Source organism: Apis mellifera, linkage group LG9, assembly GCF_003254395.2.
Source record: "Apis mellifera strain DH4 linkage group LG9, Amel_HAv3.1, whole genome shotgun sequence".
NCBI lineage: Eukaryota > Metazoa > Arthropoda > Insecta > Hymenoptera > Apidae > Apis > Apis mellifera.
In genome coordinates this window covers 10,719,881-10,747,380 of record NC_037646.1, presented here as the reverse complement: position 1 = coordinate 10,747,380, position 27,500 = coordinate 10,719,881, and the positions used below count along the sequence as shown (strand labels likewise).

The following is a 27,500-nucleotide window of genomic DNA, read 5'->3' as shown; positions in this document are numbered from 1 at the left end:
AATTCGAAGGAACAAACGAAAACGAGAGAAGAGGCTCCATTCCCCCTTTTTTTTTTTCTAACTCGATCGCTTTTGATTTTTAGGGGGCGGCTTGTCGGGCCAACAATTGGACGACTCGCTGACGCCTGACCAATCCGGGGGCAAGCCCGTCTTTGTCTGCCCGAAGTGCGGCAAAGGTTACACATGGAAGGCGAGCCTTCAACGACACTTGAGCACCGGTTGCGGATTACCACCTATGTTCTGCTGCAAGTTGTGCGACTACAGAACGAGCAGAAAGGACATACTCTTCAGGCACATGAGACACGTGCACTCGCGGCTGCCCGCTTAGCGTATTAACTTTCCCCGCCACGTCCATCCTCCGTCGTTCACGCCGCACATCTCGGTTCGAAACGATTCCGCCGCATTTTCCCCTTAAATTGTTGTGCGATCCGCGAGAACGGGCAACGGAGATCGAGAAAAGGTTTCGAAAGGTTTCGATCGATTGAGGATCGATTTTGAAAGAAAATATGGTAAATCATCGACAGGGGTCATTAGATTTTTCTATTTGTCTCTTATCTCTTCCTCTTCCGCTTCTCTTGACTATTATTTAAATAAATAATATATATTATTTTTAAATTATTTAAAATAAACATGTACGCCATGTACGTTCTACTCATTTACACGTCGCCCATTTGCAGCGATGTTCGCTGCAAATCTCTCAAGAAATTATCGAGTTTATTTTTCTTCCTTCACGGTTTTTTGAAATATTTGTAATATTTACTTCCCTGGTCTCGTTCACGGCGCAAGTATATGCAAAGAGGAGGAAATTACGACGTTACGATTCTTCGTTGAATTGGGGAATGATCGAAGGAAATGATCTCTTAAACGAGGAGCACGAATTTATTTCACGAATTCGAAACGTCGAACGTACGAATTAGGTCTGAAGAGAACAACTACCGACATCTATTTCCAACGCGAATTCCGCTTCATCGATGTTCTTTTTGCTCTGTTTCAGGGGTATGGAACGTGCAAGGTTATGTTGCTGATTACGGCCCCGTCGATGGTCTTCAACTCCCTCCAGAATTCGATAAATTTAAGGTAACCGCGGCTGCGCAATCCATGTTGAATTGTCACAAGCGACACATGTGCGGTTTCTGCAAGAAGGTGTTCCCATTGAAGAATTTGTTGAGAAGACACGTGCAATTCGGTTGTAAGATGAATCCGAGAAATTCGCAGTTCGCCTGCTCCTTCTGCCAGTACAAGAGCACTTACAAGGCGAACATGGAGAGACACGTGCGAAACGTTCACGATACAGGCGTGTTGAAATTTCGCTGCGATCTGTGCAACTTTCGTAGCAATTACTCGTTCTGCGTGAGAAGGCACATGAAGACGTTTCATCGTTCAGCCGAGCCGAACGAAACGAAGCAATAGTCGTGCGCGAATAATTATTTTCACTATTCATCGAATTTAACGAAGTGACGGGAATAGTAACATTCGTAGATACGTGGATTACATTATCCGTTAGGAGAATCTCAGGACTGATAATCAAACATTCGAGTGAAATTTACAATATTTCAATCCTTTCGAATAGTCTTCCAATTCTTTCTATAATTGAACGTTCTTGGTTAATATTGATCGAATTCGGGCGGATTCGGCTCGCGATCTCGATTCTATTCCGTTCGTTAATTCTCACGAGCCGAACTTACCCGACTTCGCCCGAAGTTTTCGTGTACTTCGACATTTCGGGTCGCATCGGGTAAACTCGGGTGAATTCGGCGTGAGAGGATTAGAAAGACGTGTAACGATAGTATCTCGATCGAATTTGACGCGAGTCGAAGCTAGTTCGAAAATAACGAATTATTCAAAGATATTGGGCCATTTATCAAAGAAGATTAGATTATTCAAAGTAACGAAGTATCCGATAAAAAATATTAGATTGCCAAGCATTATAACAGTTCGAGGAATAGAATTTGAACCTGTGATTGTCGTATTTTTAACAGATATATCAGGCCTGATGTTCTCCTTTCATCAGAAAATGAAATTGTAATAAAGATATATGCATTTTCATATTGTGGTGATTAATAACGCGTAATATATTATTATTATTAAACAAAAATTACTCACGTAATTTGTGTAAAAACCATACGCGTATCTTTTAAAATTTATAAAAAGAAAAAAATCAGTATTATACTCAAAGCGCTTTTCCTCCCAAGGTAAATAGAATTTTAATTCTCCTCTTAGAAACAGACAATAATGTAATCGTCGTATGTATAATATTAGAGAAACGTATATAATGTTTTGCGTAACATTTTTCGGATTTCGAGAAAGAAGATCGAAGTAACAAGTGATTTATCGATCGTTTGAATTTACAATCCTATTAAACTGTAAATTAATTTGTATTAACATTATAAAATATCTGCGACAACCGAATTTTCGATATTACTCATCCAACTCGATCGATGATATTGTATACATGATTTATCGAAATAAACAACAAATGCTCAGGTTGTTTGTAACTCGAGGTGATTAAAAAATAAATCATTCCATAGGTCTCTTCGTCGTATCGTCGGAGCGTGGACGTTTTTCTTGTGTATTAATATTTATCAAAAGAAAAAAAAAAAGAAAAGAAAACGATACAAATTTTACATCACATTCCATTTTTGTTTTCTTCTTCTGTTTGATAATTATTTTCAGGCTCTGCTCGTGCTGGAATCGCCTCTCCAATGACAGTGAGAAAAGAGAAAACAATATATATATATATATATATATATATTTTCTCGAATGTCAGCGTGGCCAGAAAAAAAAAAAGATACAATTTTGTCAAATCGTATTATTTATGTATTAAAAAAAAAAAGAAAAAAAAAATGGTTACGTATCGTTTCGCGAGATTCGTGGTCGATCCGATCGTATTAACCGATCTGGTGTTGTTGTTTCAGCGTTGTTGTGGAATTACAAGAATGTCTACAACCTCGAGCCGGAGAACCGAGTTGCTCGAAGGAATGACTGGCAACAGCAACAGCAGCAGCAACAGCAACAACAGCAGCAACAACAACTCCGTCAAGCTGGCAATTTGGACATTCGAGAGAGAAGTTTCGTGTGCGTCGATTGTGGGAAAGCGTACGCGGTTCACAGATCGTTGTGGAGACATCGAAAATTCGAGTGCATCAACGCCAAGCCGAAATTCGCGTGTGACGCTTGCCCGTATAAGAGCCCTCACAAGTGGTGCATGGAGAATCATAAAAAGAAACATCACGGCAACGTTGTTTACAATCGATAGTTCGCTCGTTCGATTCTTCGAAAAGAAGAGAAGAAAAAAGAAAAGAAAAGAAAAGAAAAGTGGACAAGAATTATTGACGGATTAGAGACGATATTTTTTAAGAGAGAGAAATATTTGAGAATATTTGAATGAATTGAACGCACGAATGTGTGTAATCGGCTCTGATTATTCTTATTTCCTCCATTGAATGGAATTTTCATTCCCCCTTCCATTTTAATAAAAATTTTTATTTACACGATGTTAAACGGTGCGATGGTAAGAGAAAACGAGCTTCGATTTTCTTTTTTCTTGCGTGATCGAACTCGAAAAAAATAATTACCAATAAATGATATATTGACGTTTTTGTTCTATCGATATATATATATATATATATATATATATATATGTCGCATATATGTCCATTAAGGTACATTTACAAATTAACGTTTCGAGCAAACCATATCTGTGATAAGCTGGTCTATCTAAATGGCAGTATTTAGACGAATATTTTTCCTCGAGTTTTTTATTTTTCTCTTCCTTTTTCTTTCTTGCGAAAACACACATACACACACACACACACATATATACACGCACACACGCACACACGTTTCTGTGTGTGAAATACGTATTTGTCGCATGCGTTTCGTATTTTTCGACCAAGGTCGATCGATAACAATCGTGAACAATGCTCGTTTCGAATTTTTTTTTTTTTTTTATTTCTATTCTTTCGTAAGTAATCGAAATTTCATAAAGATGTTCGCTAGAGATATTTTAACGGGTGGATCGAATCGATCGCGAATCAAAATAAAGCGATGCATGCTCGTATATATACGAAGAGTATATATACATATATCTATACACTGGTATATCCTTTGGAATGCGTGAAATTGGCGATGAAATTTTCGTCGATGCAGCGGTGCTATATACATATATATATATAGAGAGAGAGAGAGAGAGGAAAAGGCGAGGAGGGATTCAACGACGACCCGAAAAGAAGGGATTCTAAAGCGAAGGAAACGAAGAGGAAGGCAACGATCGTAATAATTCGTTGCGGCTAATCGCTTTAATCCTACCACCTGCGTGGTTAACACGGTTAACAGTGAGTGATTTATCTTAAAAAAAAAAAAAAAAAAAAAAAAAAAAAAAAAAAAAAAAAACTTACAAATCCACGCTTGCGTCCGAGTGTGACGAAATCACTTCTCATCTTTCTGTAATAAAACAGATTTCGCAGGAATGCGTTGATGATACATGTTGATGAACTCTAAAAACTCCTTTGGTTTCCTCTAACCACGTATTTGCCCATCACCAGAATTCGAATTCTACCGATCGAATCGAGTCGAATCGAGGCCAATGTAAAAATTGGTCGCGCCATTTCGAATATATTCGCGAGATACGAAGCGATGTGTTTTTTTTCTCTTTCTTTTTTTTTTTTTTTTTTTCCCTCTCAGACTCGATGTAGATCGAGACACGATTCGATCGAGGATGCCAGAACCCCGTTTTCTCTCCTCAAGCCGATTAATTGTTCGCCTATCGATCTAACTTGGTCCCTCTGTTTTCAGCCTACCGGAAGATGTACATGGGCGACCAGGTTCTCGGCTACACGTGCACAATGTGCAGCAAATTCTACAAGATGTGGAGCAACTATTTGAAGCACAAGTGCGAACCGCCACAGTTCAAGTGCCCGTTGTGCCCTTTCGCTGCGTTCAAGGCCTTCATACTGCACGCCCATCAGGCTGAGCAACACTTCAAGGTCACGTCACCGAACACCTGAACCTTCGAATTTGATTCGAGCGTTCCCCCGATCCGCGTCACGCGGCAACCGATTGCCTTAAACTCGCGTCGAAGCTTCCTCGTGCCTGCCAGCTCCTATAGCGGAAACGGTGTTTGAATCGACGACGAAAACTAGCGGTGCAGAGTGGAAAAGCGCGGATTTTTCATTTTCCTTTCTCCTTTTTCTCTCTCTCTCTCTCTTTCTCTCTCTCTCTCCATTGTTTGTTCTCGCTTTGCTCGTTTTTTATTTTTTTTTTTTTTTTTTAGTAGTCAGCGTCGTCTGTGTCGTTCAATTTTCGCGCTTTTCGCGATTATTATATTAATATAAGTTCTACGAATGTTTCAGGATCCGGTAAGAAAGTGAATAGCGACCGAGGTTACGATTCTACTAGCGTGCGCAGTTCGATTTTTAACATTACGAGTGTAGTGCGTTGTTCCCTAATCATAAGTTCGGGTTGAGTCGAGAAAATTCGGGTAGAATCGGGCGAAACTTCGGATAGAATCGCGAAGACGCGTAACATGTAATCGGATCGTTCGACTTCGGACGAGTTCGGCAATGATCGGACGCAGTCGGCCGAAGACCGATATATTGCTAGTGTTAAAAAGTAAAAGTCACGAATCGAGATTCTTGAGATCTTGAAAAAAAATTTTGAATTATCTTCCAAGTATCCATTGCGATTTTACCCGATCCTATTCAAATTTTTTGTCTCTATAAAATTCAGACTTTCGATACGGTAATATCGAGAACATTGCGAAAACGTTACGTCCGATTCTATTTAAAGAATTACTTTTCCTTTTTTTCTCTCTTTCTCTCTTTTCATTGGACGTCTCTCTCTTCGTTGGACGATCACGTCGAATGATTTAAAGAAAAAAGAAGAAAAAAAAAAAAAGAAAAAAAAGAACAAAAAAAAACAAAAAAAAAACAAAAAAAAAGAAACGTCGAAAAATAGTAGTTTAAGTTGTAACGAAACGGAAAGTTTCTCGTAATATCGTTAATCATATATCTTACCAAGATTTGAACCGTCTTTCTGTACAATTGCTAGTCCAAAAAACGCAAGCATAATTTTTCGTCGTAGTCCATTGCTTCGTTATATACGTATATACGTACGCTCGACTCGTACATTCAGGTCTCGTACATTCTCTCTCTCTCGAAGAAGAAGAAGAAAAAAAAAAGAAGTGGCAGGAATCTTACTAATTAAGGGCAACTTCCTTCCTCCCTCCCGTGATTTTTAACTTTTTAAACCAAACCAGTTCGCCAGTTGTTCGTTATGTAAACGCGTGACTGATTTTACACCGCTCTTAGATTTTAAGGAAAAACTAAAAATTATATATATATATATATATATATATAAAAAGATAAAAAAAAAAAACGTCGACTCGAATTGCGTTGTTCCTCACACAGCGAGCGTGATCCGTGACGAATTGATGCTCGTTAAAACACGGCCATCGCGAATTTAACACCTAACTCTCTCCCCCCGCCCCCGCCCCTCGCTCTATTCGTAAATGCATGTATTTTCGTAATACCAAAAAATAAAGAAAACAGAAGAGTATCGTAAACTGATGGTTAGAAACTGTCTTTTCTAGGCGATCGATGACAAAGAGAGGTTTACTTTTATTTCTTTTATTCACTTTATCTTCTCTCTCTTTCTGTATCTCTTTTTTTTTCTTTCTCCTATTTTTCTCCACACAGCAGAGAAACAACGAGAACGGAACAAGAACGGGAAGAAGATTGGAAAAATGTTAGTTCGACGACGGAAGAGTAACGAGATTTTTATCAAGGATTTCAAATAACGAGTAATTCGTTTTACGTGTTTCAGTTTACGTGCGATTCCTGCGGCAGCACACACATACGTTACGTTCGAATGGAAGAGAAATTTGGAACGAGAGAAGTAGAGGGCAAGATATCTTACGCTCGCTGTCCTAGCGCGATGAACTCGAACGAAAGTTTTGTTTGTAAACATCGTGCGAAGCACGGGTAAAAAGGCTCGTGCTCGAGGTCAAAGTTATATAGAAGGAGAGACGCTAAGATGTTGCGCAATCGTCGAGAGCAACGTTGTTCGTGAAATGTTCGAATTTTTCTGTTAGAAATTCATCCGGTGAACGTTAACGTTTAATCTCCAACCTATTCTTTATGGCTCACGACACAAAGAGAGGAAGCATAACCGAGGAAAGGAAGAAATGCGCGCGTTAAAAGGTAATACGGAAAGGAACTGGTTGTAGGCTGTTTCGTCTGGTGATTATCTATTAGATTATTAATGTTTTCGCACACGTGACGTTTGTCACAATTTTGGATGGAATTTTATTATATCGCAGGAACAAAAGTACGAGTCAGTCAGTAGGAGACATCTAGTAACGAGTGCTGCAACTATTCAAACGTATCGAGAATAATTTGAACATTTTCTATCCCATATATATATATATATATATATATATATATATATATATATATATATACACGTTTAATTTAGCTTGTTACTTTCAAAATGATAATAGATGATGAAAAATCTTTTTTTTAGAAGTGATTATGCCGATGCTAGATAGAGAAGGGAATCTGTACGTTTTATGTATGTACATATTAGCAAAAGATGATGGATTAATAAATCGATACGTACTTGGAGGTGTATTCAAGGTGTGTACGTTATTCGTTCGTTAAAATTAAACACGTTTTGCATTAAGAGGAAAGGAAATCGAGACATCAAGGGAAGAAAGAAACGACACGAGGAGTGAGCGAGAGAGAGAGCGAACGAGCGAGCGAACGAGCGAAAGAGAGAGAGAAAGGATAGTATGCTTTGCTGATGCTTTTGTGGAGCGACATTCGCTTATTCGTCGATCGAGGGATGCGAAACGTTACTTTGTACTCAAAGATACCTTTCTTCCTTCGTTTTCAGGTTTCCACGCGTGCTGCGAGTGCAAGAAAACGTACAGATCGAGAATGGCCCTAAATCGGCACGTGCGAGAGGAGTGCGGTAGAGTTTTGTACACGTGTCCCTTTTGCCACAGCATCATGCCAATGAAGTTCAATCTGCTCAATCATCTGAAGAAGGAACACGGTTGCGTGGCCAAGATTTGAACGATATCCCCGAAATAATTTTTCCATCGATCTTTCTGCGAAAACTCGTCCAACGAATCACCCTCGATCGATATTATCGCGTAAAAAAAAAAGAACTCGAAGACGAGAATTCGAAATTCGATCGTGATAATTTTCGAGGGAAAAATACTGTGTAACGCAGCGAAGAGTCGTTTTTATGACGACCAATCAATAAAGTGTCGACGAAGCAACGATCCAATCCGATATACCCGTATTTTCTCTCAATTCTCTTTTAATTCTACGATCGACGAGTATATATAAATCATCGATGTGCTCTTTGTATCTTTCGTGCGTGTATCTCTCGTCGTCCGCCATTAAATTCGAGAAAGAAGGGAAGATGGAGAAGGATTATCTCAGAAGAGAAGCGAATAATTCGTATTATCGATATTATCGGTAACAGATAACATCGGTGAAAACGATTGATTTTACAATTTCGACTAATCGTGCGATTTCTTTTTGCAGGTCGTCTATAATTGGAGATGTTGTATATTACAGCTCTTGGAAGAGTCGAAGTAAGAGAGAAACGGGATGGCGCTCGAAAATAAAAAAAAAAAAAAGGAAAAGGAAAAATTAATTAAACTTTTTATAACGAAGTTTATTACACAGGCTTCTCGCCTACATTATCTTAACGATCGGTTATTAAAGAAATGTCGTCCAATTTGATTCCATTGTTGAAATCATTCAATCTGCATCGCGCCTCGACGATCATTATCCTCGAATTTGGATAATTTTTCATATCCGTGTATTAGTTGTATTCTTCCTCTTATCATGGAGATAATTTTTTTTCGTTTAATCGATTTTTTTTTACCCGGAAAAATATTCGTCGATTCATTTTAAAAGTTCACAGAAAATTGATTTCTACTCGTGTATCGATCTCCTTTGTAATCGCGATTTCATCTCTCGATGATATAATTTTAAAAAATTTTCCAAGCGATTTTCAAGATCGAGGATCGAATCAAGATTGAAAAAAAAAAAAAAATTCAACAATTCGTTCCAGTCAGTTTCAAGATTCTTTGCAACCAAACGATTCCGAAGTTATTCTCGCAAAAACGCCAAACAGTAAACAGAGCGTGTACCATCACCGACGGATCAACGGTTCTCTCCTCCCTCCAACTGTTTCTCCACCGAACTCAACTCCACTCTGCACACAAAAAACATAAACAACGCTATCGCGGCGACAATTCCCCTTCTACTACTACTACTACTACTACTGTAAACGAACGATCGAACATGCAGCCCCCCTCGTCCGCGAGATTAAAAAGCACGACCAAAATGCGTACATTTTCTCGGATGAAAATTCTCCTCTTATTGACGAGACGAACGCGTTTCTTTTTCAGAGTGGAACACCTGTTTGGCCTGCTCGAAATCCTACAAATGGAGGAAGTCGTTGCACCGCCACGTACGAGAGAGCCCGGAATGTTGGCCCGTTCTCCTTACGTCCGGGAACGGCGAATTCATCCGACAGATACACTACAAAATGCTCTACAACGTTAACAATTGATCCGTCGAGTCTGCTTGCTCCCGCGAGCAACAGGACGCGCGAAAAAGAGAGAGAGAAAAAGAGAGAAAAGAAAGAAAGAAAAGAAAATCGATCCGGGACACGTGACCGACTCGTGACGCCTGCGCAGTCGACACAACGCTCCTCTTCTTGTTACTTGGAATATCTTTTTTATAAGAAATAAATGTTGCGTTATATTCTGATACGAAAAAAAAAAAAAAAAAAAAAGAAAGAAAGAATGAATGAATGAGAAAAAAAAAAAGGTTAAATGTTACGTTGTATGCGAGATATTCCTTTCAAGAGTCGAAACAAACAACATTATTACCGATTGTACGCAGCCGATGCCCAAAGGTGATTTTTTCTCTCAACGCTCACTCTTCATATTCTCTATCCCTCTCGCGTGGATTCTCCTCCTCTCGTTCGTTCGAACGAGATTCGAATAACTTGACTGAACTGAAAAAAAATTTTTGAAATATTTTCTATCTTCTCTCATTGTCGCATATCGAATCGATATTTTTTTTTTTTTTTTCTTCCTCTTAGCTTATCGCTAATTGTTCGATAATGTTTGAACTCGTATTCTATTCAAATTCTTTTTTCGTCCTTATTTCTTTCCTCTTCTTCGTATATCTTTTCTTTCGCTGTTTCATTCTTCAGGCAGATTTCACCACTCTCTCTCTCTCTCCTTCTCTCCTCCCCCTGTAAACGAATAATAAATTCCAAAGTTTCTTCTTCTTCTTTTTTTTAATCTTTTCCATTTTTTCTCTTTTTTCCTTTCTTGAACTTTTATTGAATGTAAACGCCGTTATATCCCGTCGGGGATGAACATGCATTGCACACAGCTGACACAGGTGATGATTTTTCACAGATTTCTGGCAGCATCTAGGACAACGAATAATGGCTAGGACGGCGAGTAAACCTCGAAGGATGTACCCTTGCGGAAAGTGTCAGAAGATATATTCGAACGCATCCTCCCTCTACCGCCATTTGAAACTCGAATGCGGGATGCTACCGCAATTCCACTGTCCCTACTGTCGCTTCAGCTCAAAGAGGAAATTCAATTTGGACTCTCACGTGGCACACAAGCATAGCAAATTGCTCAACTGTTATGTAAATAAATTAGGATAAAACTATTATTATTATTATCATTATTATTATACTGCCGATATGATCTGGAATTTTTTCTTTGTTCCGGAGGCTGAAACGAAGAAGAATAATTTATTTTTCGTTATTATTCGATTGAAATTCAATCCATCCGTAAGAAATTTCGAATATAAAATTCGAATATAAAATCCAAAATAAAATTGCGACGTACCGTGACGATCATCCTTGCTTCTCTCTGGATTCTGGATACTTTTTTTTTTTTTTTGTGAAAAATGATTGTCCGTTTCGATCAAAGATCGATCGACGACCATTTAAAAAAACTATCCACTGGATTTGGATCTCTAATAATTGTAATAAGACGTGTTATATAATATATACATATATATATATATAACAATTTATATTATATATTATATAAGGTATACAAGTGTAATTCGAGCAATGTCTTTTTTTGAAAAAGCTAGCCAGATCTATATTTTGACGAACGCGAGTTCGTCGCCATTTCCCCACGATAAGATAATAACGAGTCCGTAACGAGGAAAACGAATTTGTGTGTAGATACGGATATAAGGATATATTCGTGTCTCTCTCTCTCCTCTTCGTTCTTAATAATCGATTCCTTATAATCCCGAAAAGTGTAAAGAATAAACCGCAATGGGTAATTTACGTGTTACATTTCTTACAATTCTCTCATTTCATCTCTCTTTCTACACGCTCTCTTTCTCTTCCTTTCTCTTCCCAAATTTAAAAAAAAAAAAAAAAAAAAAAAAAAAAAGAAAAGAAACGTGTTGTGTGTTAAACTAATCTATCGTTAATCGTTCGTTTTTAATTTTTACAGATAGATAATGTGTCGATTGTCAACGATTATTCGCAATTTCGACGGCCGTTCTGGAAAAAACGTGTTCTTTTTTTTCTTTTTTTAATCAACCATTTTCATTCAATAGTTTTTCCTTTAAATCCTCGATGCATATTTTTTGTTTCAGGACATCGTGTAAACGTCGACTGAATCCCGGTCCCGGTGATCGAAAAAGGTTACTTATTGCTGTTGCGTTCGAAAAAAAAAAAAAAGAAAGAAAAAAAAAAGAAACAACGAAAAAAAAAATAATAATAATAATAATTTGTCTTTATCCTCTCTTTCGAAAATCAAATCGTGTACGTTCGTTTCAAAACGCACGCACGCGCCTCGTACATAATATACCATAATACATAAACTCACTGAATGCAACAAAAATCTCTTGTATTATATATATATATATATACATATATATACGAAATCGAAATCATTTAAGATGGCCGAAACATCCTGTTTTTTTTTTTTTATTATTATTATTATTATCTTATTGTGGAGGGTTGGAAATTGGCATCTTTTCATCGATAAGAGAAACGAGGGTCGAAGAGGATGGAGAGACGATACGTTTATCATGGTAATCATTGATAATCATAAAATTAACCAACCATACACCTAAGCTTTTCTAAATTATTATTACTACAACTACCGGCAATATTTCTCTCTCGGAGTCTCTCGATCTCTCTTCGCAACCTCTTTATTTTTTTTTTTACAAACAACTCACGCCTATTCACGTAAACACGGCAAAATTTTAAACCACTGGGCGCACTTATTTCTCGGGGCTATTGGCTGATACGTTATGTGTTGGGTTGGTTACGGGTTTAATCTCACTGATCTCTCTTGCCGCCATTATAACTTTATTATTATTCGTGCATCGAAAACGGGAAGACTAAAAAAAAACGAAAAAAAAAAAAAAAAGAAAAGAAAAAAGAAAAGAAAAGAAAAAAGAAAGAAAGAAAGAAAGAAAAAGAAAAAGATTTCGCACCGTCGCTCGTTCCACGATATATATATATTTTTTATACATATACATCCCCCCCATCCTCCCTCCATCATCACCGTCAAATTTTCTTTTTTTTTTTTTTTTAAATTCGCGGATCTTTTTTCTCTCTCTCTCTCTCTCCCTCTTTTTTTTCGTTTCTCCCTCCCAAAAAAAAAAAAAAATTTCTTTTCATTCATTGGAAGAATAACCTCTTACCACGATCTCGCGTCTCGCTTGGCGTCGGGACCTGTTGCAGGAATGGTTGCATTGCTGTCGTTATTACGGTCGGATTGCAAGCAGCAGCAGCAGCCACAGGCACAACAACAACAGCAGCAGCAGCAACAACAGCAACAGCAGCAGCAACAACAACAACACGCCAGCAAGAAGACCAGGCCTTCGTCATCGAGCACGTCGGCCACCACGACGACGAGGGGCGGTATCGTTCTGGCGAGCAGACGCGTGAGCAACACTTGGGACAGTAATAGCTATGACAGTGGAAACGACAATGGCGGCGGCGCACGCGCGTCAACGCGCGAGGTCGTGTTTCCCGACTCGTTCGAGGTGTTGCCCCAACCTTGCGATCTGAGCGTCGTTTACATGGGCGTGCCGCACGAGCAACAACGAAAGTTCAGGTGTCAGTTTTGCGGGAAAGGTTATAGGTGGAAGAGCACGATGCGCCGCCACGAGATGGTCGAGTGCGGCGGGAAACCGCCCGCCTTTCAGTGCCCAATGTGCCCGTACAAGGCGAGGCAACGCGGCAATCTGACCGTGCACTACAAGCGGCATCATCAAAAGATCGAGTACGACGAGGCCGCTTAATTTTCTTGGCGCACGGATCATAATTAATTTTTGCCGATACTACTCCTCCTTGGTCGCTGGAAAAATTATTTCCCAGCGCAGATATCTAAAGATGATCGATAATCTTTATGCTTGCGTGTGGTTTTTAATCGTGGTAACGGTCGTACGACGTTCGCGGGATAGATTTCGCCCTTTTTTACCGACAGATTTTACCGCGCTATGTAAAATTAGGGGTTATCATCAGAGGAAGTGCTTAAGTTTTAAAAATATTCTCGGTGATAAGTCTACGTTCGGAGCTTTCGTTGACCTTCGGGTATAAAGAAAGGAAGTTATCGAAGATAATTTTGCCTAAATATCGCGGTGATAATATCCTGTTTTTAACAAAAAAAAAAAAAAAAAGCTAAATTGCTAAATTTGGTAGCGAATGATATTCGTAACATTTTCGCGAATGTTAAAATCTGCATGCAAATGTGAAATTATCATTATTATTTAGACTTTAGATGGTACTTTTTGGATTCACTGACGAGAGAATCATCTTATATATATATATATTTTTTTTGTATAAACGATTCCGTCTAGTTTTCCCCTTTCATCTTCCCTTATCGCGTCTAATTTTTTTTTTTCCGTTTCTTTTTCTCAGATGCTGTACATAGCAGATGAAAACGCGTACGTGGAATCGTTTGATCTTTTTTTTTTTCTCGAGTTTGTTACCTCAATACCGCGAATTTAACACTCGTATCTCGACGATCTGTGTACATAATAATAATCTCAGTTTATTTACCAATTTATTTAAACATTTCTTCAATGTTTAGCAACGATCGTTTTTATACGATTTTAGTTAATCGATAACTAATTAAAATGCTTATACGTACGGAGGTCGATATTATATTATTTAACATTCGGGTTTTTTTTCCTTTTCTTTTCTTTCTTTTTTTTTTTTTTTCTCCCCCGTTACGCATTTAATTTCTCCGCGACGATCGTAATCGCAATTTGAAATTTCGGGAATGGCGCGACCACGAACGAATAACTTTCGAGCCTCGGTCGATATTTATATTATAAAGAAAAGAATTACTAATTTTATAATAAAATGAAATCAAGGGTTAAAATGATCGAAAAAAAAAAAAAAAAAAAAAAAAAAAGAAGAAGAAATTGACGATCGTGTTACCACTTTTGGAATTTTTTTTTCTTATTCATAAGATATTTTATATATATATATATATATATATATATATAGGTATTTTCTAGTACTTTTATACATATCTTAGATATTTCTCTTCTTAGATGGTAAGATTGATTTTAAAAAAATGTTACAAACGTTACATTATAAAAAACGGTAAATGGAACTGACGGTAACAGTTACGAAATCATAAATCATTCCGAGCGTAATTAGCGTGTAAGCGATACGATTAGTGCCTTCTTTCGACAAAACAGGAAAAAGAAAAAAAAGAAATAAATAAATATAAATAAATATATATATATATAGTATATATTTGCACGTATATAAAAATATACACTTACTATATATATATATATATATATATGTAACAATTAAGTAAAGTCGCGTGACGATCGTGCATTTGCCATGATCATTTAATTAATTGCAGAAAAATCGGTTACCTGAGAAACACTTAGATTTAGAACGATAGATGATAACGAACAATATATCTTTCCAACTTTGCCTATCGCGTTATATAATCAATTTTTCTTAATTAAATTTTACAAACACATCTCAAAGAATACGTTTTTAAAAAACGAGAAAAAGAAAAAAAAAGATAAAAGTAAGGCAAGGTGAAAGATATATCGTAAGAAAAAAAAAAAAAAAGAAAAAGAAAGCGAAACAATGAATCCCAGAGTTATAACACGCCGTTATATCGTACATATATATATATATTTTTGAAATATATCGAATCTCTGTGAATCGTGATCATATCGGTGAAATACTTAACAATATATATATATATATAATTATAACGATGTTATAATCGTTTTTCTACACGATATTACACGACGTTTATAATTTTTAGGGATCGTCGTATTTTCCTTCGTTTTTTTTTTCTCTCTTTTTTTTACACATATATATATATATAGACGAATTTACCAATGGCGAAGAAACATTTTTTCTCTCCTGCGTCTTAATCCATAGAGGGAGGATCGTATAAGTCTTTGCTCAAGCAAAAGGGCCGATCTCTCTGCGCGAGTACTTTGAATGTAAATTATTATTATTATTATCATTATCATTATTACTATTATTACTATTATTATTACTATTATTATTATTCACGAATTTAATTTGAAGGAAAATGAAAATGGGTGTATCGTCGAAAGGATTATTTTGAACGCTTGTCGATCGATGATATATAAAAACGCGACTTATCTTTATTATTATTATTAACTTGAACATTCCTTAGTCTTTCCGAGATCGACTCGTTTGTCGTTTTCTATTATACAATTATTATTATTATTATTATTATTATTATATATTATATTATATATTCGTATTCCTAGCCTTTAATTAAGCATAGCAACGTTTTTTTTTTTTTTTTTTTTCTCTTTTCCATCTTTCAACATACATGCGCACAGTAGAGAAGAGAGAATGAGAGAGAATGAAAGAGAATGAATGAATGAGAGAAAGAGAGAGAGAGAAAGAAATATATATATATATATACATATATATACATACATATATATATACGCAAAGAATGAGAAGAGAAAGCAAGAAAAAGGACCCGTTTAGATCTTCTTAATCTAAAACGTGGTCCAGTATTTTTGATATCAGTATTTATGGATGCTCGCATCGACCTGCCTACGAACTAACCTAGGATATACTCGTTGTACCCTTCCAATCTCACCCAATTCTTTTTTTCTTTTCTTTCCTTTATTTTTTTCTCTCTTCTTCTTCCTTCTTCTTCGTTTGTTCGTCGAAGAGGGGATCCGCGAATGCGCGATTGGGTGAAATTTTCTCCTCCCCCTCCCTGAACCAAGAACGAGAGGGGAGAAACTCATTGAGAAACAAAGATTGTATTTTGGGAAAGAAAGATCGTGCAGCTCACTTTTTAAATAAATTGGGCGTTTGTTGCGTCGAGAATTGATCGATCGATGTCTCCTTTTTTCTTGGTCGGCGCTCCATGTTCAAGGGAGAGGGGAGGAGGAAAGGAAAGGAAAGAGAAAAAGGTACTATAAAATACGTTCATGGATTTTCTTCTTTTTCGTTAATTCAGGGCCTAGATTCGTGGATTCTTGTGTTACTTATTATATAATATCTCGTTTCAATTCTCGAGTTTGCAAATTGTTTATGCAAAGGGAGGACAAATCGCTGCCCATCCAATACTCGTTTAATCCGCGATTAATCCTCCGAGGGAAGGATTCTTCTCTTATCGAGAGAAAGAAGGAAAGAAGGAAGGAAAGAAAGAAAGAAAGATTTATTACCAGTCGGGCTACGAATACCCATTACGATTAATTATCAACAATTAATGTTATTATTAACATTATTATTATTATTATTATTATTAATATTATTATTAATATTATTATTATTATTATTATTAATATTATTATTAATAAAAAAAAACAATTTTTGTTGCGGGTTATTTTCTAAAGATTGTACTATTTTTATTCATATTCTCCATTCTTCTTATTTCTCCCCTCATCATCACACGCCCTCTCTCTTCGCCCTCGAGCGAAATTTTCGTCGTTCTCCCTGGTTCTTCTTCACGAAAAAAAAAAAGAAAAAGAAAAAGAAAAAGAAAAAAAAGAACGAGGAAAAAAAAGAAAAGAAAAGAAAAAGAGAAAAAAAAGAGAAAAGATTCGCACGATCGCTGGCGAAGCAATTGATCGCGCCGACCGCGGATCGAGTGCATCCGATCCGAGTTTCGAATCGAGTTTGCTCGAGTGACCGTGATGGATGGAAAGAAATGTAAAATTTCCGGGCTAACCGAGTATTTCTGTTTTCAGCGTATTGGTACCGGCTACCCATCAGTTTCGAGACGTATCCCTGCGACACGTGCGGAAGGCAGTACAGGAGGGTGATATCGTTGCAACGGCACAAGAGGCTCGAGTGCGGGAAGGAGGCCCAATTCGAGTGTGTCCTTTGCCACGCTAAATTCAAGCATAAGCACAGTTTGTTGAGGCATTATAACGTGCACGTGGCCGACGTGAAGAGAACGACCACCGCCAAGCTGGAGCGCGAGGAGAGGTCGGCTTGACCTCAGCCACCACAGCTGGGGACTTGGATGCGTGGGAAGAGATGCCACGGCCGTTGATCCACGCAGGTTCTCCGCGCCGCTTTTTCGGATACACTTTCGGATACTTAAATCCCATAATTTCCATTATCCATCGCTTAGAATTCGATTCGATTCAACCCTGTCTTTTTTTTCTTTTTTTTTTTTCTTCCACCGATTCGACGATTTCGATGTTCCTGCTCGCGTTTTGCATGCGTTTCCATGTATTTTTTTATCGATAGGGGAAAAGCTGCGAGTCGGTAGAAAAAAGGAAAGAAAAGAAAAGAGAAAAAGGGAAAAGATCGCGTGGAGCTGGTTTCGAGGGAGAAGTAGAATTTTTCTCGGCGTTATTTGAGAAAACGATTCGATTCGATTCGAAGCTCGAGTTTTGATGGTATGGAGAAAAGATCGATACGAAAATGAAACTTCGTTGCTTGTATTTTTTTTTTTTCCTCTCGATAATTCGGAACAGTATACTCTTCGAGAAAGAGTAAATTTTTCTCGAACGATTTTCGAAACGATGATTTGAAATTATCGATATCATTTTCTTTTTTTTTTTTTTTTATAAATAAAATTTATAAAAATTTTTCATTTCCTCCATCGCGATAGACGAGCGATTTCGTAATTCTTCTTTTTTTTTTTTTTTTTTGGTGATGGTTGTTTCTCGAGAAACGAGAGTATCGATCTCGTTCTCTCCGATCTTTCGACTTTTTTTTGACTTTTCTACTTCTATTGTCGAACGATTTTTACTTGTTTTACGTTTGTTGTAACGTTAACGACAATGATGATGATGACACGAAGATAAAAAGAAAAATATATATATATATATATATACACATATGTGTGTACAAAAATTTGTAGCGGAAACGAAGACAGAAAAGAGCACAAGCGACGATAATCGTGTTGAGTGTGTACCATTGAAATGAAGTTGAAAAAAAAAAAGTTTAATAGTATTCGTTTGTATTATATCATTATACTATACAATATATCTCGTATATCGTTTATTTTTTTCTTACGTGAAATTTTTTTCAATTCGATTATCGATAATAATTTTTCTCTCTCTCTGTTTCAGTTTTCAATTGATTTGCGTAATTCGTTTCTTTGTTACGAATGAATAAAATTTATATTTTCCAACGTACCAACTTGTTTATTACAACGTGTGTTAAAAAAATCACTTTCAACGTGCCACTACTGATTTCATTTTTTCCCTTCAGCGAACTTGGAATCGAACAAATTCGATTTCCTTCAAATCGAAAGATCGAGATCGGTTTCTTCCATTACGAAAGGAGGAATAAAAAATGGAATCAGAATGTCGAATAAACGCTCGAACACTCTCTACATCGTTTGTTTCCGTTTCAGGTTATTGGCTGCTGTTCTAACAGAACTAAGAATTCGAGGAAATGCTACGATCCAAGGACAATCACGAGAGGAAATCGTGCTCGGTTAAAAAAAAAAGAAAATCAACGATAAATCCGACTAACATTTAACGATGAAATTCCAAGTGTTTTGTAACCAAAAATATTATTTTGTAACGAATTAGAGGTTGGAAAAGAAGGGGAGGGAATTGATAATAAATAAACTGAATAAAAAATCGGCTCATTTCTAGAAAGCTACTCGATGGATCAATACACCTTAATTAATGATACAACACCTGTAATAACCTTCTCTCTTTCTTGCAACTTTCCACAATTCCAAAAAATAAACGCTTCGAGAATAAATGGAATCATAGCTTATTTCCTCACAATTTCTCTCTCTTTTTTTTTTTTATCGTTCAAAACGAACGATCCGATATTTTCGGATATTTCATTGGCTCGTTCAAGATTGAATCGAAACGAATCGAGCCAAAAGAACGTCGATTTGGGGAACAGTAGTACATTCGTATTCGATTTTTCAGGTGGTGACCCGGAAACAACTGTCAATGATCCAAGTGACGCCAGTGCACCGATCGAATTCTTCGAATATATTAATTCCTCGATAACGAGCCGCGATCGAAAGGGAAGAACTGCCATCTTTGCCACGCAGCGTCGAGAAGATCCCAGCCAGAGGAGAGACCGTCGTCCATTCTCGATGTCAACGTTCGTTGATCGCAATATTCTGTTCCCCGTTTTTAGAAAAACACGTTAAAAAAAGTTGAAAAAGAATCGAAGATATCGTCGCGCTCGTCGATCGTTCTTTCTCCTTCCTCTTCCCCCTCCCCGCAAGAAAAATGTACGATAAGATACATACATATATATATATATAAACTTTGCGAAGACTTTCGTAAGAAAAAGCGTGTAATTTGTACGTTTTATCATATCGATCGATAAAAGAGATCGTCTTCGAATCGAACGACAAACAATAATTTATTCCTTCTTTCTAGAAATAGAAAAAAGAAAGAAGAGAAAGAAGCGAACTTTGTTAGCCAACCTTGTTTAATTGGCAAATTGGTTAATCAATATCGTCGATATTAATCGGTTTTAAAGCGTGTGAAATTCTTCTTCTCCATATTTGTCTCCCTTCGCAATAACCACCACCATCATCGTTACATCGAAGGAAATTATCTCCAACTCCACTTTACCTTTTTTTTTTCTTCTTTTTTTAAGAATGAAACCGATCAACCGATCGACGAACCTGTAAAAGGGGTTGCCTCGAAAGAGAGAGAGAGAAAGAGAGAAACAAAAAAGCGCATAACCCGCAAAAGTGTGCGTTCCACCAAGTGTTCTTTTCTTCTTCTCCTCCTCCTCCTCCTCCTCCTCTCTTTACGGAGCGGTGTCGCGGCGATGAATTGGGGGCAGGCCTAAACTCGCTTTTTCTTTTTACCAATTGCAGATGGGACGAGGGAGGAGGGCAAAGCGTTCGAGGAGAGCACCGATCTGCCGGTTCAAGCGTGGAAGATCCAGGAGCAGGGGCTGTTGCCGTTCGCCGAGCTCAAGATACCGAAGGCGTGCAACTACGTGGGCAAGAAGCCGGCCGGCCAGTTCGGGTGCAGCAGATGCGGAAGATCGTACATGAGGAAGGACTCGTTGCAGAGACACGTGCACTGGGAGTGCGGGAAGGAGCCACAGTTCCAATGCCCATTCTGCCCGCAACGGTGCAAGCGGAAAGCCCATTGGCTCCGACACATACGCCGCCAACACTTGGACAAAATCGGGGACATGGAGGCATACCTGCTCGCGTACACGCCCAAGCTCGAGATAGATTAAAGAAATGAGAGAAAGAAAGAAAGAAAGAAGCGTTTCACGCTCGATTTTATACATATTATTCGTATATATTTCGCGCCCAACGATTATCGGCTCGTTTCGGGGACGATCCGTTTGTGCGAATTATCCAACTCTTTATGCGATTTATTTACTTTTTCTTTCCCCCTCCCCCCCCAAAATTATTATCACTGTCATCATCTTCCTCTTCCCTTTCTCTGGAAATTTTAATTTGGAATTGCGTGGAACTGGTAATAGTCGAGTTTTGTTAGTTGTAGTTCCTTCCTCCCCCTCCTTTTTTTATTTTTATTATTATTATTATTATTATTATTATTATTATTATTATTGTCATTGTCATCATCGTCATCACCATCATCGTTATTATTATTACTATTACTATTATTATTATTATTATTATTATTATTATTATTATTATTATTGTATAAAAATGTTAAGAAACGATGTTAAGAAGAAAGGGCAGTTTCGACAGGGGTTCATACAAGTAAAATCACCGATCGAGTGATTTTGATCCGAGTCGTTTAGAGATTATTTTTTTTTTTTTTTGCAGAACTGATCTATTATTATATAGAAATCTATCGAATTAGTGATCGTGATATATATTTTTCCTGTGTGTTTTTCTTTTTTTTTTAATGAATTTTTTTATTATTATTATTATTATTATTATATATACACATTAATTGAAGAAAGATTGTACGAATTGAAATTTCGATTTTAATCGGATCGCGGGAAAATAATAATGGGTTTTTTTTTTTTTTTTTTTCGAAAAGCGTGAAATCGAACAATCGTGAATCTTGTACTACGAAGAAGTTTAATTAACACGACTGATAATTTATTTATACAAATAATGTAAACATAGAATTTATCTAGTTAGTTTCTTGCGCTTTTTGTTTTTCTTTTTGTACGTTTTGCGATCTCTTACTCTCCTTCCACACACAACCCCCCCCCCCTCCCCCTCCACCCCCTTTGCGACGAAATTTGCGAACAATTGTACGTTCACTCTGAAGCGAGGACAAAAACTCCGTCGATCGTATCCAGTCGTAATCTCTATCCAGTGCCTTAAACGAGATAGATATAGAAATTCGTGACCGAGACAATAAAGTTTGCGAGTTTTCTAAAGAAAAAGAGAGAAAAAGGAAAAAAAAAAAGAAAGAAGAAGAAGAAGAAGAAAAAGAAGAAGAAAAGGAAGAAGAGGAAGAACGAGAGAAAAGAAAAAGAAGAAGAAAAAAGGAAACGAAAAAAGAACATTGATGAGCGGAAACAAAAAAGTACACACACACATACACATACACACATACATACATAGATACATATACGAGCCTTAAAAAGAAAAAAAAGAACAAAAAACTTGGTTCAGATCGTAAAACGATAAGTAAGACTACTTTTCTATGTTAAGCGTGTTAGGAGGATATAAACAAACGAATAATAGGTTCGTATGCGAACTTTCCACTTAAGACTGATTCGTATTTAAAAGAGAAAAACAAAACAAAAAAAAAAAAAAAAACGCGACAAATCCACGATTTCGCAATTTTGCAGTGTTGTTGCGTTATTGATTTTTGCGACTATTAGTATTAACGTTCTTAACTAAGCGAGTCGAAAATCGTATTTCGTACGTTTGATTAAATAAATGTGTCGAAAAGTATCAGAAAACGTCCACCCAAACATACATATATATATATATCTCTAATACCTTGCCATTACACGCGTTCATTTTTACAATTCTTTTTCTTTTTTTATTTTTTTTATATATGTATATATATATATACATATATATATATATATATATATATATATATATATGTATATATGTGTATATAATATACTTGTTCCATTCATGATCGAGTATCGCCGCAAAAATAGTAAATTAATCCGTAATTCTTCGTAAATTATAAATATTTCAACTTGACGAAATATCAACGGTATATTCACGATACACACCTGATAATTTTTTTTTTTTTTTTTTACCAGCGAAAAAAATATTTCTCAACGATGTTTGCCAGACTCTGTACTTTCCTTTTTCGCATTGTGCCCACATATATATATATATATACGAAGATATATATATATATCTTCTCGCTCTCTCGTTTTCCCCTATCTCTTTCTCTTTAATCGTTCTCTCTTTCCTTCTTTCCAATTTTCTCTTTCTCTCTCTCTCTCTCTCTATCTTTCTTTTCTTTCTTTTCCACTTTGTCTCTTCGACTCTCTTCGTTTCCTTCCATCTCTGAATCATTTTTCTCTTCCTGATGATGATCAGAAATTACATTGTACATTGTTGTAGAAAGTAAACGATCGCATCGGTGTGCTCTCCGTGTTTCCATCCGATTGTGGGGGAAAATTAGAGTTCCGGAAATTGGTTGACGAGGAGAAAGAAAAGAAAAGAAGAGAAAAGAAAAAAAGAGAGAGAAACGAGAAAATTTTCCCCGCTAGACGTGTAATGCGTTCAATCCCCACGGTTCGGACGGAAATACGGCACGTTGGCCCATCGTTGCGATCCCCTCCCCTTTTTCTTCGTTTTTTTTTTCGGACGCGCAATTGCATCTCTCTCTCTCTCTGTTGAATTTTTTTTTTTTTGACCTCTCTCTTCTCTCCTTCTCTCGTCGATATATTAGGGGAGTAGCATGTGCACTAACTCTTCTCTCGAAAACTTGTACATAGAAACACGTCTTTTTTATCGCTTGTGCGTCGAAAGGAACAGAGGCCGCCGTACGGAAGAGAGAGAGAAGAAAAAGAAAAGTGTGGATCACGATTGTGTTATTTTTTTCTCTCTCTCTTCTTCTTTCCTTTTTTTTTTTTCCTTTTATTTTTCTCTTTTTCCTTTCTCGAAAATAAATCGAAGGAATAATACATATATATATGTATATACATGTGTATATATATATATATATATATATATATATATATAATTCTGTTTCTTTCGTCACGCACAAATACCGCTCCTTCTTCGTATGCGAAATTCATAGCTAGCTGCTTGGGGCTCGAACGTAGGGATACGAGACAAACGTGCATTTATTATTCTCTCCTCCCTTGACAATATATAATATAATCCAATACGATCAATTTCGATCGCGTGGAGTGGTGGTCGAGCTCGAGAACGAATCGTGTACCGATCGAAACCGGCCGAAAAAAGTACTGTATTATCGATCGGGCCGAACGATTCCTTCACGAACCTTCGTCGAACAAAACGCGATCGCTTTTCAGGAAAATCGGCGAAAATGATCTTTCGCTTCGAACAGCTGGTAATTTCTCTCTCTTTTCAAATTTTTGCCAGATAAAGGAAAAATAAAAAAAAAAAAAAAAAAGAGAAATGCGAAAGAAGAGAAAAAGAATAAAAGATACGATAATCTTTTCTTTATTTCTATATTTATTATATAATGTATACATATATGTACATATATATATATATATACATATATATGTATATACATATATACATATATCGCTGTTCGTCGGCTGAAGACCGCTTTCGCACGCGCTTAGGCACAGTACAAAGCCTAAGATCACAATTCGAAACGATCGCGTTCTCGATCGGCTTTGTGTCGATGGCCAGCGTTTAAGCTTAATTACCGCAAGAGTCGCGCATTGTGATTGATATACCGACGTAGTAACGGAGAGGCCGATCGACGCTCGGTCGATAAATATTCTCCGTGAGAACGGACGAACACGCACGAGCGAGCGAATGAAAATAATCGAACGATCGCATCCCAGGATTATATATATATATACACACACACAAAGAGAGAGAAAAAAAAAAAATAAAGAAAAAAAAAAAAAAAAGACCGTCCAACTATCGATTCACGGTCCCAAGTGAACAGCATAAACTAATAATGTCGTGAATCATGTGTTCCAGCCGAAGACCTAAGCATCACCGGGCTAAAGTGGGCGGCTGCCTGGCAAAGATGGAGCGTCCCTTCGATCATGTGGCGGTCGGGCGGCGGATTGGGCAAAGGGCTCGGTTCCAGCTCGTCGAATCCTGAGGGTTTCAATTGTCCGGCGTGCGGAAGGGTGTACAAGCTGAAGAGTAGCCTGAGAAATCATCAGAAGTGGGAGTGCGGGAAGGAGCCCCAATTCCAATGCCCTCACTGTGTTTATAGGGCGAAGCAGAAGATGCACATCGCGCGGCATATGGAACGGATGCACAAAGAGAAGATATACAAACAGGAGCTCGTTTAACGAGGAGGCTTGGTGAACGCGGAGAGTGACCGTCGACGTCGTCGCCCGGGCGCGAAAGAGGGACGATCGAATCGATACGATCCACACCCACGTTGCGTTTTTTTTTTTTTCTAATCGACCATGTGCATTTATCCCGTCTTCTTTCGCGCTTGGTTGACGTTCCAACAACGATCGTAGACACAGGGAAGGGAGGGAGGGAGGGGAGAAAGAGAAAGAGAAAGAGATAGAACACTTATATATAACATACACTCACGTACACGTAGAGACACGAACACACAATGGGAGAGAGGGAAAAATGCGAGGTAGAGTGGTAGAGAATAGCGATAGAAAAGCGGCAAAGGAGGAGAAGATAGACGCGTGATAGAAAACGATCGAGGAACGACGAAGGAATGGACGACGAGAAGGAAAAGAGAAGAGATGGAACGAGGCTAAATTCGGCAAGGATCCAGAACGAACGAACGAACGAACGATCGAGAGCGGTGAGACCGAAAGACGACGCGGCTGGTTGAGTAATCGCGGCAAGTCAGCGATATCCTCCGACATTATATATATATATCACACTCGGTTATTTTACTGCCGATCCTCCTTATCTCGATTTTCGATTCTATTTTTTTTAACGTTTTCTAAGGTTTATTATTATTAATTATTATTAATTGATTAATATTGATCAATCGATCGACTAATGTTATTATAATTTTTATTTTTTTTTTTTTCGCGTAACGAGATGCACCGCGAATAAACGAGAGACCGCGTCAATCTCCCGCTCGGGGCGCTGCCTTCGCAAGGCAATCGTCGTCCACTCGAATTCACCGTGAGAAAAAAATGTTAGAACGTTCCTTCTCGATCGAGGCGATTGCACGCAACGCTCTTTTCGCGTTTATGGTGTTCGCATTCGTTATACGAATACGAACGCCGAAAAGCGAATCGAGATTTCGTACGATCGACCGTCGATCGACGAAATAATTCATCGTATCGTGTATATATAGGTTGAGTCGTTGGAGACACTGTATCCCGATGAATCGGCCGACTTTTATCTATCTCGATACGAAGACGTATATATTTAATTAACTTAAATTTACCAACACAAATCTCTTGTTCGATCGATCATCAGGCACTACAGTGTTTTCACCGATCACCGTACATAATTCCAACGCGTGTTTCCATGGATCCTAGAAAGCTAGCCAATACGGTTTCGGAGAAAGAATCGAGGCGAATAAGAATCACGATATCCTTTCGAAGTTTTAGAGTCGTCCGCTAGAGAACAGCCCGCCCCGAGTCGGATTAAGACCGTCCGGTAAACCGGAGCTCTTCCATAGCAACCATTCTGGTCACACTGGTTCCATATTTTTAAACGGGCTATGCCGTGCGCGTGTGGCTCACCGGGGACGCAAAAAGAGACAAAGAGAAAGAGAGAAAGAAAAAAAGAATACAAAAAAAAAAAAAAGAAAAAAGGGAAAAAAAAGAGAAAAGAGAAAAATTCACTTTCTAAATTACACATTACGAATTTTTTTTTCTTTAAAACTCATTCGGTATCGCGGTATCGAACTGATTCTCGTGCTTCCTTTATCAAAGGTTAGGATTCAAACACGGATACACCAAACTTGTTCTTTAAGCGCTAAGTTCACTCACTTCGAATCGAGAGAAGATTACATTTCGTCGCGTTCAACGAATCGCATGAAAACTCACACACTACACGACACGCGCGACGTTCCCATTTTACACGCGGTCCGCGAATGGGTTGGACACCCATTGTCATTTCCGACTCGCCTTTTCGAGAAAGGCAGCCATTTTACGATATCCCTTCGTCGCTGCTGCCGCCAAGCGGTCAACTAGAGAGGGTACAGTATTAAGCACCGATTCGGTATCATTTGTAAAAGACCGAATCGTCTTTTGCTTCTCACTAATGCTTCCTTCCATACGCAGAACTCTAAAGGAACACACGCACACAGGACATGTACACATACACACACACACACACATACATATCCACGATATGTATAATTACAAACGTACATATGCATATATAGACATGTACACACAACTCCATAAGACTATAATCGGTAGCGCTCACACGGCGCGCTATACACGGCGTACACACACTGATTAGACATATATTTTTTTAAGTTCAGCGGGATATTCCTATAGCATTGTGATCGTCAGACTGCCAGATACACGAACCTAGTAGATTCCTATACGATGCATTTAAGTATATACATATATTTATATTATATAACGCGTAATAATTATTGCTTTTTAATTAAGTGATTGCTCGAGTTAAGATCATCCTCGTACGATATTTTTTTAATGCACTGCCGATAAGCCTAGAAGCACGTCAACCGGCTCGATACAACGATCCTTCAAAGTGTCGCGGAATAACCAAAATAGCCGAGCGCGGGAACAAAATGGCGGTCCGCTTTCCGTCCCTCCCCCCATCGTCCAGCCTTTCGTACAACGTTCTTCCATAGATACCGTAATCGTGATTTTTTTTTTTTGTTTTTTCTTTCATCAATCGTATATATACTATTTTCTCACTTTCGTCTCTTCGAGCAGTTGATTCGTTCGATTATTCTCAGCCACAAATAGCGTTCGGTACCTGAATCTCA

At 37.7% G+C, this 27,500-nt stretch overlaps 1 protein-coding gene and 2 long non-coding RNA genes across 9 annotated transcripts in view; 2 read left to right on the top strand and 1 right to left on the bottom strand.

Annotated features, from left to right (window-relative positions):
* Window positions 1–27,500, top strand: part of LOC725336 (longitudinals lacking protein, isoforms A/B/D/L) — a 178,591-nt gene that overhangs the window by 116,235 nt on the left and 34,856 nt on the right. Inside the window, exon 7 of one of the 7 annotated variants that reach the window (XM_006567544.3) lies at window positions 24,575–24,916. The exons of 2 other annotated variants lie outside the window; for them this stretch is intronic. In XM_006567544.3, the coding sequence (XP_006567607.1) occupies window positions 24,575–24,897 (323 nt within the window). In that variant the 3' untranslated portion in view covers window positions 24,898–24,916. Of the gene's footprint in view, window positions 1–994; window positions 2,141–12,774; window positions 14,049–17,267; window positions 17,534–20,341; window positions 20,734–24,574; window positions 24,917–27,500 lie in introns of those variants that run through there. 4 more of the 7 variants (XM_006567523.2, XM_006567571.3, XM_016913864.2 and 1 more) reach the window with 4 other exon arrangements.
* LOC113218995 lies at window positions 7,450–9,056 on the top strand. Its single transcript, XR_003305347.1, has 2 exons — window positions 7,450–7,634; window positions 7,894–9,056. It is a non-coding gene; the product is annotated as an uncharacterized LOC113218995 (long non-coding RNA).
* On the bottom strand, window positions 12,028–12,865 carry LOC113218994. Its single transcript, XR_003305346.1, has 2 exons — window positions 12,735–12,865; window positions 12,028–12,428 (listed from the first exon to the last, which is right to left on the bottom strand). It is a non-coding gene; the product is annotated as an uncharacterized LOC113218994 (long non-coding RNA).